The sequence below is a fragment of the Passer montanus genome, unplaced genomic scaffold, assembly GCF_014805655.1.
Source record: "Passer montanus isolate IOZ18808 unplaced genomic scaffold, ASM1480565v1 scaffold12, whole genome shotgun sequence".
Lineage (NCBI taxonomy): Eukaryota > Metazoa > Chordata > Aves > Passeriformes > Passeridae > Passer > Passer montanus.
In genome coordinates this window covers 5068839-5081997 of record NW_024358722.1, presented here as the reverse complement: position 1 = coordinate 5081997, position 13159 = coordinate 5068839, and the positions used below count along the sequence as shown (strand labels likewise).

Below are 13159 nucleotides of genomic sequence, written 5' to 3'. Positions count from 1 at the left end.
ACACTTGTAAATAGCAATGAAATCACTGTTGATACAAAAGCAGGAAACATGCTGAAAATTTTCAATGGGACAATAAAAAAATCAGTTGAACTTTATTTTGAAATAACTAATTGTGTTGTTCACATATTATTAAACCATTTTATTTATGAAAAAAATCTCTACAACACAATATTTTATTGTGTTTAAATGGAGCTTTATTTTTCCACACAGTATGGGGTATCTAGGATATGTATGTACAAAATAATTTTCAAGGTTGATCTTCATGAAATGATCTAGTCTAGAAATTAGGAAGGCAGCAGACAAATGCAAAATGTGGGACTGGGCTGTGATTTGGTCTAATTGTTTTTGTTTCTTTACCTGAAAAATGGAAGTAAAATGTATTGCTGTACGGCATATCAGTGCTATAAAAACTGTGTGTCATTATCTGTGTCTTTCATGATGAAGTTTAGGATTCTAATCTAATTTATTATATGCTTCCTGTGGCATTCAGACAAAAATTTTAGTCAGAGGCTAATTTGGATAATATAATTTAGTTCTGTATCCATTTTTGCATGGATGAGAAATAGTAAATTGTGTGTTACACTTTTTTCTACTTATTAGATTTAATGCTATTAAGTTTTTCAAGTTCATTCCATTATTAATTTCGTATATTAAGTTATTTGAAGTATTTTATCTGAACTCATTCCATATAACATTTTATAAAAATGAATTTATTCAATTCAAAGAAACTGAATTTTAATAATATAATTGCAGCTTTGAAACAGATATTTGGGGTCATATGCTCTAGAAAATATCTTAAAACTAGGTACTGAATATTTGCTAATAATTGTGATTTTCAGAATCCTTCAATTAAGTTTATGTATAGTGATTCAATGAAACTAAAGAATAACTCTGTATTGTGTGTAAGGTTATTTTAAAATGTAAAAGTTGATGGATAATTTGAATGTAAATTAGGAATAAAGCCTTCTGGGATAATCATAATTGCCTGTAAACTCACATAGTGTATACTACTGCAGGATGAGTTTTAGTAAGATAATAAATTTTTCTCTGCAGAGTAATATTAATAAGTGCTTTAATGTTTTATTGCACATGGGCATTATTTCCACTACATCATTTTTCAATAAAATATGTTCTGTTAACTAAAACTATACCTACATGACTCATGTATAGTATGTGCAAAAGTATTTAGTTAATAAAATATGTTGTGTTTATTTTTTAATATTGTAGTCTGGGGATTCAAAACTTAAAAATTTCTAGTGTCATTCAATCTAAAAAGGGAGTAAAAGTTGTAGGAATAGGTAGTTGCATTACTAATTATATTTCAATTGCTTGATTAATTTTCTTAAAAGATAAAGTAGAGGTTACTTGTAGGTAAATAATCACGTGTTTTAAAATTTGTCAGGTGTTTATCATTTAATATATATTTTTTGAGAATTTTATGGGCTTAAAACCTCTTAATATTTTAGTGTCAGTAATCAAAATACAAAATAATCACTTTAAGTTTGCTTGAAAGCCTGTATTTAATGAGCATATTAAAAATAATTTGGTTTTTGTACATAAATGTGTTGTATTATGTATAATTTTCTGTTGAACTCCACAGTGGATCATTTAAGCTTTGAGCACCATAAAAATCCAAAAGCTTTTTATGGCTTCAACTCTGTGTTCTCGGGTAAACATTAGCAGTCAATGCTGATACTTTCCTAAGTATTGAAAATGGACAAGAAGAGTACCAAAGAAATGTGTCATTTAGAAGAATAAGCAAAAAGATTAGTTAATCTCATATAATGTGCAGGTTGTTCTGGAACAGTTTTGCTATCCATATTCTTGCAAAGGAAGGGGATGTAATTTGAATGAAAGATGTACTTCTGATCAGCAAACAATGCATTCTTATCTTTATGTTACCAGCTCATTGTAAGGACTAAACACAGATTGCATTCAGGTCATAGAAGTTGTGAAAGGCTTGTGGATACACAACAGGATTGTTGATAGTACTTGAAAAATGAGATGTTAAAATTGTTATTTCATGCTTAAGTCAAAGGGACTAATAAACATTTTTAAAACATTTTTAAATTGTCCACTCCATCTAAACATTACATGATTAGACTTGGAATCTCAGCTTCTGAAGTCAAGGTTTTGTGTGTACCCATACTTTGTGTATTCTATAGACTATGAAATTTTCATCTTAGCACTGCTTACTCATTTCATGTGAGTCTGCCAGATGGGAAAGGAAGAGGCTCTCACAAAAACAACCACTGCTTTTCTGGACATAAATTCCTGACAAATGCATGAATATGGGCCATATAGCTGCACATTGACATATTCCTACACGGAATTATGAAGAAATTGAATTAAATATTGACAATCTAATTGTGTTTGTAGCTGTAGAGAATTCCATGTTTCTACAAGGACATTATGATTGTTTTCAACAATAAAGGTATGAAATAATTGCTATAAAATAAAGCTGATAGAATGCTATTTAAATACTTACTGCCACCTGATGTTTTCATAAGAGTTTTGCAGGAGTGTTCAAATTAGGAATACTTTTCTAAAGCTCTTAATTTGCTGTGCATTTGTGAAAGAGCCTTTTATCTCCAACAGGTTCTCATTTGTAATTTATGTAACCCAATGTTACTGAATTTCAATTTAGTTACAACCTACCAGTAAAGCTCTTCCTAACATGTTCTTATTTATCCAGAAGTAAGACATTTTTTTGACGCCATTATATAACACAAATGTAAAAACTGAAGTTATAGAACTATAGTCAAGTATGACTAGATGAATTCATAGGTAACCAATAAGTTACTGCTTTACCTCTCTGATGGCATGTGAAGGCAAACTACAATTAGTGCTGGTTTGCCTTAGAATGACAGTCTAAGCTGCTGTAAAAAAGGAGCTGCTTGTCAGGCAGCTGAGACAACCATTACTGCACTGTGATGTGCATGGGGAAAATAGAATCTAAATTTCAAGTCAACAAGAAGGATTCCCCATTTTTGTGTGAAGATTCTTTAAAGTCCTTTTTGAGAGGGAAAGGTTTAATTTTTAGTGTGATGCTCTCTGACTTCAAGGAAACCACAGTTTAAGCTCAGAGCCGATTAACTTCAAACATCAGCGAATGATGTTTATATCAATATATGTTAGTAACATGTAGAACTGTTATGTTCCATGGGGTCAATGTGAAATAATTTCTCTTTGAAACAAAACCTGTTAGTGCATATTGGTGAATTACCTCAAATGAGTTTGTACTCTTCTCTACTGCCGCCCAAGGGCTTTAAGAGTTACCAAATTGCTGAATGGAAAGCTAAAACAACTCCTAAAGTAATTCCTGTTTTCCTTAGCAAAGAAGAATAAAAATAAAATAAGGCTAAAATAATAATTTTAAACATATAGCAAATATATTTTATTCAGTCTGATTTTTTGATGCAAATAAACTTAATTCTCCCCTCCAGTCTCAACAGTGTTATTGTCAGCCCCTTTTAATGGCTGCATCAACTATGTAATTAGGAAACTGACCACCAATCATAAACCTTCAAGAACTGTATTTTGTATTTCCAGTGTTCTGAGAATTATCAGTATTTTAAAACTTCTAAGGCTAATAATATTACTAGTTCACTTTTTTGTATGAAATACGTTCTTTCAAAATTAAGAGTGTTCATTTTGTTACTACTGAATACAAAAAATTAAGCGAATACAAAGTTTTGTACAGCTAGACTTTTGTTAACAAGGAGACAACTAAAAACTGTTTTGAATAATTTCTTCTAAGATTATGATTTTTTTTAATTACAGTTCATATAAATTACACTTAAAATGCATACAAAACTTCAGCATATAAGATATATTGGTTATTCACATCCATGTTTTACGTTGATTTATTTCCTGAAAAAGAGTATAAAGTCCAGTGAAGCTTTTTAAAGTAACTTTTCTGCAAGCATTTGATGAGTGAATGTCAAAATTTATTTAACAAATACTTTTTTTATATTATTAAAGAAATTGCCTGAAAATGCTAACAGATTTTGTATGTTTTGCTCAACCATGAACCACTGATCTCACTGGTTCAGTTTTGATTCCTTGTTCTACAGGGTGGGATGGCGGGGGAGGGAGAGAGAGAGAGAGAGTGCACAGCTTTTTCCAGATGTCAGTGAGAAAGGTTTAGCAACAAATGACTTGATAGGGTAACTGCTTTGGTAAGATAGAATAAGAGGAGGAAGACAGATGGCAAGTAAATCTGGTCTCCCATCATGTGCTGGGTGCCCTGCATCCATGCAAAGTTGGACAGAGCCTGAATGATTTCCCCATTGCGCACTGCACGAGAGGAATACAGGTCCTGGCCATGGAGAGAAGGTCTCCCTTTTGCTCTTTTGAGCCTTGTATAATTTTCTCACAAGAAAACAGCTTCATTCTAGAAGGTGTTCTCCTAGAACTCAGTGAATTTATCTGGCAGCTGAGGGATCTGTGCAGCGCAGCTCAGGCCTGAATGTCCTGCTGTGTGCACAGCACCTCACAGGCTGTGCCTGCCTGCCTGCCCACGTTCACTGTTACATGAATCATTAACCCCTAAATATGTAACAGTCTCCAGTCATGTCCATAACATCCAGAACAGCCAAAATGTGCTTTTGTTGTCTCAAAACAGAATCCATTAGAGACAGTGGGAAGGATTTCCTATCACAATGTGTCAAGCAAACAGTCTGCACAAGCCCTTACTCATCTTATAGTTCTGCCATGTCTCATAAGGGAGATTATGCTCTAAATCTCTACTTGGATGGAAAATTAAATCTGTGTTCTGTTGTGGTGCTGATCGCTGAATAACTTGGTGACATTGCCTCTTGAATAAGTGTTGACTTTGTCCTCTGTTGTGGTATTCAGGGAGTTGTACTCCCTGAAGGATCATCTTTTTGGGATGATACATGAGTTGATTATCCTGATAATTCTTTCCTAAAAGCTAAAGTTCCTTTGCACTTTTACAAAACGTTACCTATATGTATATATTAATTTATTCTGTTCTTCTGAACAGACTCCAAGATGCATTCTTTGGCTCTATAGTCTCCTCACAATGGCATAGTATCACTATATCTTGCTCATGTATTGGCCTGGGACTTGTGTATCTTCATATGTTGTTTGTTTGCATCATTATGATTAATTTTTTAATGTTTTTAAAGTTTTTCAGATTATTTTAGATTTCTTCAATTCTAAGCCCGAGAGACAGATAGAATAATAGGAAACTTGACTTTTAAAATGGTCATTCATTTTCCAAAACATAATAAGGGGTTTTTTTATTATTATATATTGTACACAAATGAATGAGGTAGTATTAATCAAAGAAAGCTCTAAGGTCAATGTTTTCCAGTAACAAGAATTGAATAAATTAAAGCATTCAGGCCCTCCTGCATTGGTGGCAGCTCACTTAATGCAGGAAAGGGCACAAGCTAGCAAGGGTATACTGTAATTAGAACTGCTCTGGGCTTTCATTTGTGATGCATACATAGATGCAGACAGAATACAATCTGACATTATCAAAAGTTTGATATGCAAGACCAGAATTATACTCTGGGGTTTATGCTTTGAATGGGGAAGCTGAGTTTTGAGATTGTGTGAGAAATATCTTACACCACCACACAAAAATAAGGCTAACAGTGTCAGGCAATCATACTTGGAAGAGCAATTGTTATGACTACCAAAGAAACTTTGTGTGTACTTCTATGTGTAATTTTTCTTGAAAAGAGTGCATTGGAATGTGTTAAAATTCCCTATATTAATTTGAATATTTTGACCATCAGACTGTGAACTATTCCCACAATGTCTAAGAGTAAAACTATGGAATGCTGCTTTGATGCTTGATTTCATTCTCAGTTTGGGGTGGGGTGGGGTGGGGTGGGGAGGGGAAGAAAGTAAAGCAGAACAAAACAGAATCTCTCTGGGTTTGAAGCAACTGGGAGTAATTAACCTGCAAGAACTACCTATTGATAAAAACTCAAGCCGCATACTCCCTCTTGTGGTTTATCTTGAAGAACATGAAAAAATATTTATATACATATATGTATACATATAGGTGTATACGTATATCTAGAAAATATTATCTTCAATTACACAGAAAATAAAGTTTTAGTTTAAATAAAAACAACTTCCAACTTTTAAAAAAGCTCTAATTTGTTTTAAATTGTATCAGATCATGTAATTCACTCTGAAGGATATGTTATTTATCCTCAGATTTAGTGTACTTCTATTTTAACAGATTCTTCTCTCTGAGTTTTCCAAATCCAGTGAGGCAACTACTTGGCATCTATGTTGGATACTGTAGAATGTCCCACCTAAGGAGACCCTAATGTCTACTCAATAATGGCAGTAAAGTTTAACTCCCATTAACCATTTCAAAAGAAAAAAAAATCTTATGTTGAAGGACTATTCAAAGTGAAAAGGATTTTCAGTAATATTTAGCAGCTCTTCTGGAGCTTTTTCTTGGTACTTGCATCCAATTCCTTTTGGACAGATTTAGTCCTATAGACATGTAGCTAAGAACATTTCTAACAGGGGGAGTAAATAAAATCATTGTTAGCTTGCTTTTAATTTAAGGAAGGGATAATTTACAGTTGTAGTTAGTACCATTTAAGAAAAATGAAAAAAGGAATAATCTTGACAAATGTTTCTAAAGTTATTAGAAACATGTTGACTACAGATGTGTTGATTCCGAAATATTCCATGTATATTTGTACATCAAAGTAATGGGTATGTGTTATGTATCATCTGAACTTGGTAATAGCAAACAACCCCTTACATATTATTTGTTTGCAATGATTCATCTAATCTCTTACTCTTGAAATTTTACTATCTCAATAAATAAAAATCCCAAAGCTTTCTCTAAAACTTAGTTTTCTTATATTCCTTTTCTATGTGAAGTTTCATACTAAAGGAATAAAAAGGAGGTGTAAAAAAAGAGAAATCAACAATTGTGGCAGTGGGAGTTCCGGGGTGGAACATCAAACATTTTCTTTAATGTGTATAATTTATTTTTCATGTTCTTTCATTATGATTTGGCTTGGATGTTATATTTCACATTTTAGGTGCAATCAAAATTAAAGTATGAAACAACATTGCGTTAACACTCTAGTTTTAACTGTTTTTATTTTGCATGCAGAAAAGTGACAATAATGGAAGACTCTGATCAAAATATTCATCTGAAAAACTTGTCTCTTCAGCAAGCAACCAATGAAGAGGAAGCCTTAAACCTACTCTTCTTGGGGGACACCAACAGAATGATTGCTGAGGTGAGATTTGCTGCTCCAATCTTATTAGCACCACCAAAGTTAAAATGGTCAAAAACATCTCTCCTCCTCCCTCAAATAAAAGGTATATTTTAGAAACCCTTGGACATAAATTAGTATTCTCTTTTTGAGTGTATTTCCATAGTGAAATTAAAAAAGCATTTATCTGATGATAGTGTTCCATAGTGGATCTGATTGGTTGCTCTTGATATCATGACTTAGTGAAATACAAATAAGTAGAATACAGAAATTCTCGTAAACTGTAGACTTACTTTTGAATGTGGCATGAATCAACATACACAGACATGTAAAGACAAGAAAATATGTCCTTGCAAAGCATTGTCGAATATTCCCAGTGAAATTTTTCCCTGGAAGTGTTCAACACCAGGTTGGATGGAGCCCTGAGCAACCTGTTCTCCTGAAAAGTGTCCCTACTCATGGAATACGAGGGGACTGGGAGGCTGGAACAAAATGATCTTTAAGGTCCTTTCCAACTCAAACCATTCTATGACTAAGCACTCAATAGCCTTTGAAGTACTTAATATAAGTCCCCTCTTTTTTTTTCCTTCTTATTGCATAAACACGTGGTTTTATGTGGAAAAAACACAAAACTAATAACCTCCCAAAACAAACAAATAAACAAAACCCACCAAAAATCCAGATGGAAATTCAAAATAAATATGTGCCAATATTCAAGAACAAGGATGTTTTTACTGATTCTGAAAAATTCAAATTAAATGTTTCTCTATATGACATCTGCAAGGTTCTTTTTTTCCCTTCATGCTTGGATATGGAATGTAAATATAAAATGTGTATTGTATAATATGAGCACTGGCACTGTGTCTTTACTACAATAGAGTTAATTCTTTTTTAGGACGTTTTGGGTTTTCTTCCTCTGTATCTTCAAAAGGATATATTATAAATCATTGACAAGAAAGACACTTGGAATATGTGAATAGTTAGGTAGTTCTGTGTTCCTGCTGGATGACCATATACACCTGGACACAGGGGAAGAAGCATTTGATTACAAAATGTAAATAGGTAACTCAAATACTTGTTCTTTCTCAAGGATGACTGTTTCAACAGTTATATTTCGAGAGGTAGGAATACATTAGGGCAAGAGATAATCAACATAAAGGCTTCTCATAAACCTGAGCATTTAGGCAAGGAACTGCTTCATGATATTGGAATAGAAAAATTGGTACTGTGTGGAGGATAGGAATTTGACAAAGTGTAATAGAAGAGAAAAGGGTTAATCTAGAGGTCTCAGAAAGAGGACTTATGACATAAAACATAACTTTTCTGGAGATCCATATTTTTAAATCTTGAGTTATGATAATACTTTCTGACCTCTGAAGATTAGAACCCTCTTAAGTAAATTTTACAGAAAAAGAAGCAAGATTAATAAACAATAGAAAAGAAAAGAAAATAAATGCTGGATTAATTTTTTTTAATTATGAGTTTGGCTGTGGAAAAACTCAGATGACTGTCGTGGATCACGTATTAAATCTGTAGCTTCTAAAATTGCAATCTAGTGCTTTAACCCTGAATAACCCTTCTTTGAAGAGTTGACTATTTTGAAAATAAGAATGACAATTTAGTTTCTGTATTGCCTATGCTAATGCAGTCTAACTTCTGATTTGAGGGGTGCATTTTTCCTTCATCACTGATTGTGCTAAAAAAAGGTCATCACAATAATAGAAGTATTTTATAGGCTACATTCATTCATTCATTAAATTTCAGAACCTAAGAGAATGTTTATAACTGAATGCTTCTTTCCCACATGTAACTATATAGCCCAAGAGAAGGAACAAAAGGGAAACTAATCTAGTTTGTGCAGGATTGCTTTACTAGACAATGTAGACCTGGTCCCCTACTCTAGTTTTGGTGTGTACTACGAGTTGTGTAAATGGTAAGACAAGAGACATTTGTGCGCAGACAATTCATAATGTAAAGATCCAAACAGGAATTTTTTATGTCATATTTTGCCAGAGAGAAATAGGCAGAGATCAAAACCAAAAATCTGAGTCATTTTTGGTAGTTCTGCTGAACATAACGACTAGGTTTTTGTTTGCTTTCTGATAAAGCAGTTTCTTGGTACATTTGAATACATAAGAATCTGCAGCAACAGGTTATAAAATCTGAACTTTTTTCTTATATTTTCTATCTCGTAACAACTTTATGATTTCAGTATCTGAAATGAAATACAAATAAGTAGAATACAGAAATTCTTGTAAACTGTAGACTTACTTTTGAATGTGGCATGAATCAACATACACAGACATGTAAAGACAAGAAAATATGTCCTTGCAAAGCATTGTCGAATATTCCCAGTGAAATTTTTCCCTGGAAGTGTTCAACACCAGGTTGGATGGGGCCCTGAGCAACCTGTTCTACTGCAAAGTGTCCCTACTCATGGAATACGAGGGCATTGGGAGGCTGGAACAAGATGATCTTTAAGGTCCTTTCCAACTCAAACCATTCTATGACTAAGCACTCAATAGCCTTTGAAGTACTTAATATAAGTCCCCTCTTTTTTTTTTTTTCCTTCTTATTGCATAAACACATGGTTTTATGTGGAAAAAACACAAAACTAATAACCTCCCAAAACAAACAAATAAACAAAACCCACCAAAAATCCAGATGGAAATTCAAAATAAATATGTGCCAATATTCAAGAACAAGGATGTTTTTACTGATTCTGAAAAATTCAAATTAAATGTTTCTGTATATGACATCTGCAAGGTTCTTTTTTTCCCTTCATGCTTGGATATGGAATGTAAATATAAAATGTGTATTGTATAATATGAGCACTGGCACTGTGTCTTTACTACAATAGAGTTAATTCTTTTTTAGGACGTTTTGGGTTTTCTTCCTCTGTATCTTCAAAAGGATATATTATAAATCATTGACAAGAAAGACACTTGGAATATGTGAATAGTTAGGTAGTTCTGTGTTCCTGCTGGATGACCACATACACCTGGACGCAGGGGAAGAAGCATTTGATTACAAAATGTTAATAGGTAACTCAAATACTTGTTCTTTCTCAAGGATGACTGTTTCAACAGTTATATTTCGAGAGGTAGGAATACATTAGGGCAAGAGATAATCAACATAAAGGCTTCTCATAAACCTGAGCATTTAGGCAAGGAACTGCTTCATGATATTGAAATAGAAAAATTGGTACTGTGTGGAGGATAGGAATTTGACAAAGTGTAATAGAAGAGAAAAGGGTTAATCTAGAGGTCTCAGAAAGAGGACTTATGACATAAAACATAACTTTTCTGGAGATCCATATTTTTAAATCTTGAGTTATGATAATACTTTCTGACCTCTGAAGATTAGAACCCTCTTAAGTAAATTTTACAGAAAAAGAAGCAAGATTAATAAACAATAGAAAAGAAAAGAAAATAAATGCTGGATTCATCTTTTTTAATGGTGAGTTTGGCTGTGGAAAAACTCAGATGACTGTTGTGGATCACATATGAAATCTGTAGCCTCTAAAATTGCAATCTGGTGCTTTAACCCTGAATAACCCTTCTTTGAAGAGTTGACTATTTTGAAAATAAGAATGACAATTTAGTTTCTACATTGCCTATGCTAATGCAGTCTAACTTCTGATTTGAGGGGTGCATTTTCCCCTCATCACTGTGCTAAAAAAAAAGGTCATCACAATAATAAAAGTATTTTATAGGCAGCATTCGTTCATTCATTAAATTTCAGAACCTAAGAGAATGTTTATAACTGAATGCTTCTTTCCCACATGTAACTATATAGCCCAAGAGAAGGAACAAAAGGGAAACTAATCTAGTTTGTGCAGGATTGCTTTACTAGGCAATGTAGGCCTGGTCCTCTACTCTAGTTTACTACAAGTTGTGTAAATGGTAAGACAGGAGACATTTGTGTGTGCCAAGAGAAGGAACAAAAGGGAAACTAATCTAGTTTGTGCAGGATTGCTTTACTAGACAATGTAGACCTGGTCCCCTACTCTAGTTTTGGTGTGTACTACGAGTTGTGTAAATGGTAAGACAAGAGACATTTGTGCGCAGACAATTCATAATGTAAAGATCCAAACAGGAATTTTTTATGTCATATTTTGCCAGAGAGAAATAGGCAGAGATCAGAACCAAAAATCTGAGTCTTTTTTCGGCAGTTCTGCTGAACGACTAGATTTTTGTTTGCTTTCTGACAAAGCACTTTCTTGGTTTATGTCATATTTTGCCAGAGAGAAATAGGCAGAGATCAAAACCAAAAATCTGAGTCATTTTTGGTAGTTCTGCTGAACATAACGACTAGGTTTTTGTTTGCTTTCTGATAAAGCAGTTTCTTGGTACATTTGAATACATAAGAATCTGCAGCAACAGGTTATAAAATCTGAACTTTTTTCTTATATTTTCTATCTCGTAACAACTTTATGATTTCAGTATCTGAAATGCATGCTGAGGATTTAAAAATCAAATTTGCAGTATAAGCTATTGGTAGCAGCAACATCTAAAAAAACTCCTGTGTGGAAATAAGTGTTTGGCCATTTAGATAGTGTTCTGAAACAATTTTATTTTGGTATACTATTAATATATTTTCAGCTGAAGTGGTCTTTTCTTAGTTCTTGTGATGGGAATCTCGTATGACCTCTGCCTTTTGAAATAACATGCCTAAACCTCTGTGATTTTGAGAATTCTTCGTGGTTTTTAGTATTTCTCTAAAAGCAATAGAGTAAGGTAGCTTACTAAGGATGTGCAGCAATTTCAAAATCTCTTTCTGAGATTGGTGCATCTGAGGACTGCAGTTACATATACAGTTAGAATTTATTTTTCCTCTAATGAAAAAGTACTTTGTTTTAATGAGGGAGGAAATACTTCAGTGCATGGTTTTATACATACAGCACTCGATTTTTTTTATTTGGCACACAGTGTAGATGACACAGTATTTGTTCCATAATTTAAAATGTTTGAAGTACAGCTGGGGCAATCAGTAAGCTTTTGGCAATGTTTAAATATGTTTATTTCAAGAAAGAATGAGACTTAAAAGTTTAAGGATAGTTTTGTGACCTGTCAATTGAACTCATTCTATATGTATTTATTGTGCATTAATATTCTCTTGAATATATTTAGAAAGCCAGTGGTAGTGTTTGAATGCTTTTTTATTGGATAACATAGGAAAAATAAGATTTCAGTGTGTGAGCATAGGAAATTAAATGTCACTTATGACAAAAATGCATGCTATCTGGGTTAGTGCTGCAGTCTAGAAGAAATTACAACTTTCTGCTTTCCTAGGTTCCTCTTTGGTGTCAATTATTAACTTATTTCCACTCCAACAAACCTGTAATATCGTATTATGAGCACCAAATAGCATCATTATTTCAGCACAGGTGCTTTCATTTCCATGTGTGGTAAAAAAAAATTACTGGTCATACATACTACTTTGAATAGTCCTTAAAATGCTTTGGGATTTATATGGATAAAAGGCACTATGTAACATAAGGTTAATAATGTCTTCACCAGGGAATATTAATTCCTTTTAAAATTACCTGAGTTTACAAGTTATCATGGTCTAACTGTGAAAACTGTACTTGTAGTAAATATGGAAAGATAATGTAGCAAGATTGCTTTCAGGAAATTATTGCATTTATTCTGATCCTGATATTTTCATAGCAAAATTTTTCAATTTCAGCTATGACAAGTGTACCTAAGTACAACTGAAGAGCCCCTTCACCAGTGATATATTATTTAGAAAGGAAACTAAAAATATACAGAGGTCTCTCTCATCTACCAGATGCTCTTCCATATAGTACAGTTCTGTTGGAACTGGAGTTTATATTCATTAGACAGATACCTATCTGAACTGTGAAATTACTGTAGTTGTCAGTACATATTCCTACAGATATCCCTCTGATTGTAGCACGAAAT

General features: G+C 33.2%; 1 protein-coding gene across 5 annotated transcripts in view; it reads left to right on the top strand.

Moving 5' to 3' along the window:
• The window catches only part of KIF6 (kinesin family member 6), a 158435-nt gene that overhangs the window by 19831 nt on the left and 125445 nt on the right, over positions 1-13159 (top strand). For all 5 annotated transcript variants that reach the window (XM_039697903.1, XM_039697904.1, XM_039697902.1 and 2 more), the window contains one exon: positions 7127-7256. In XM_039697903.1, the coding sequence (XP_039553837.1) occupies positions 7127-7256 (130 nt within the window). The remainder of the gene's footprint in view (positions 1-7126; positions 7257-13159) is intronic.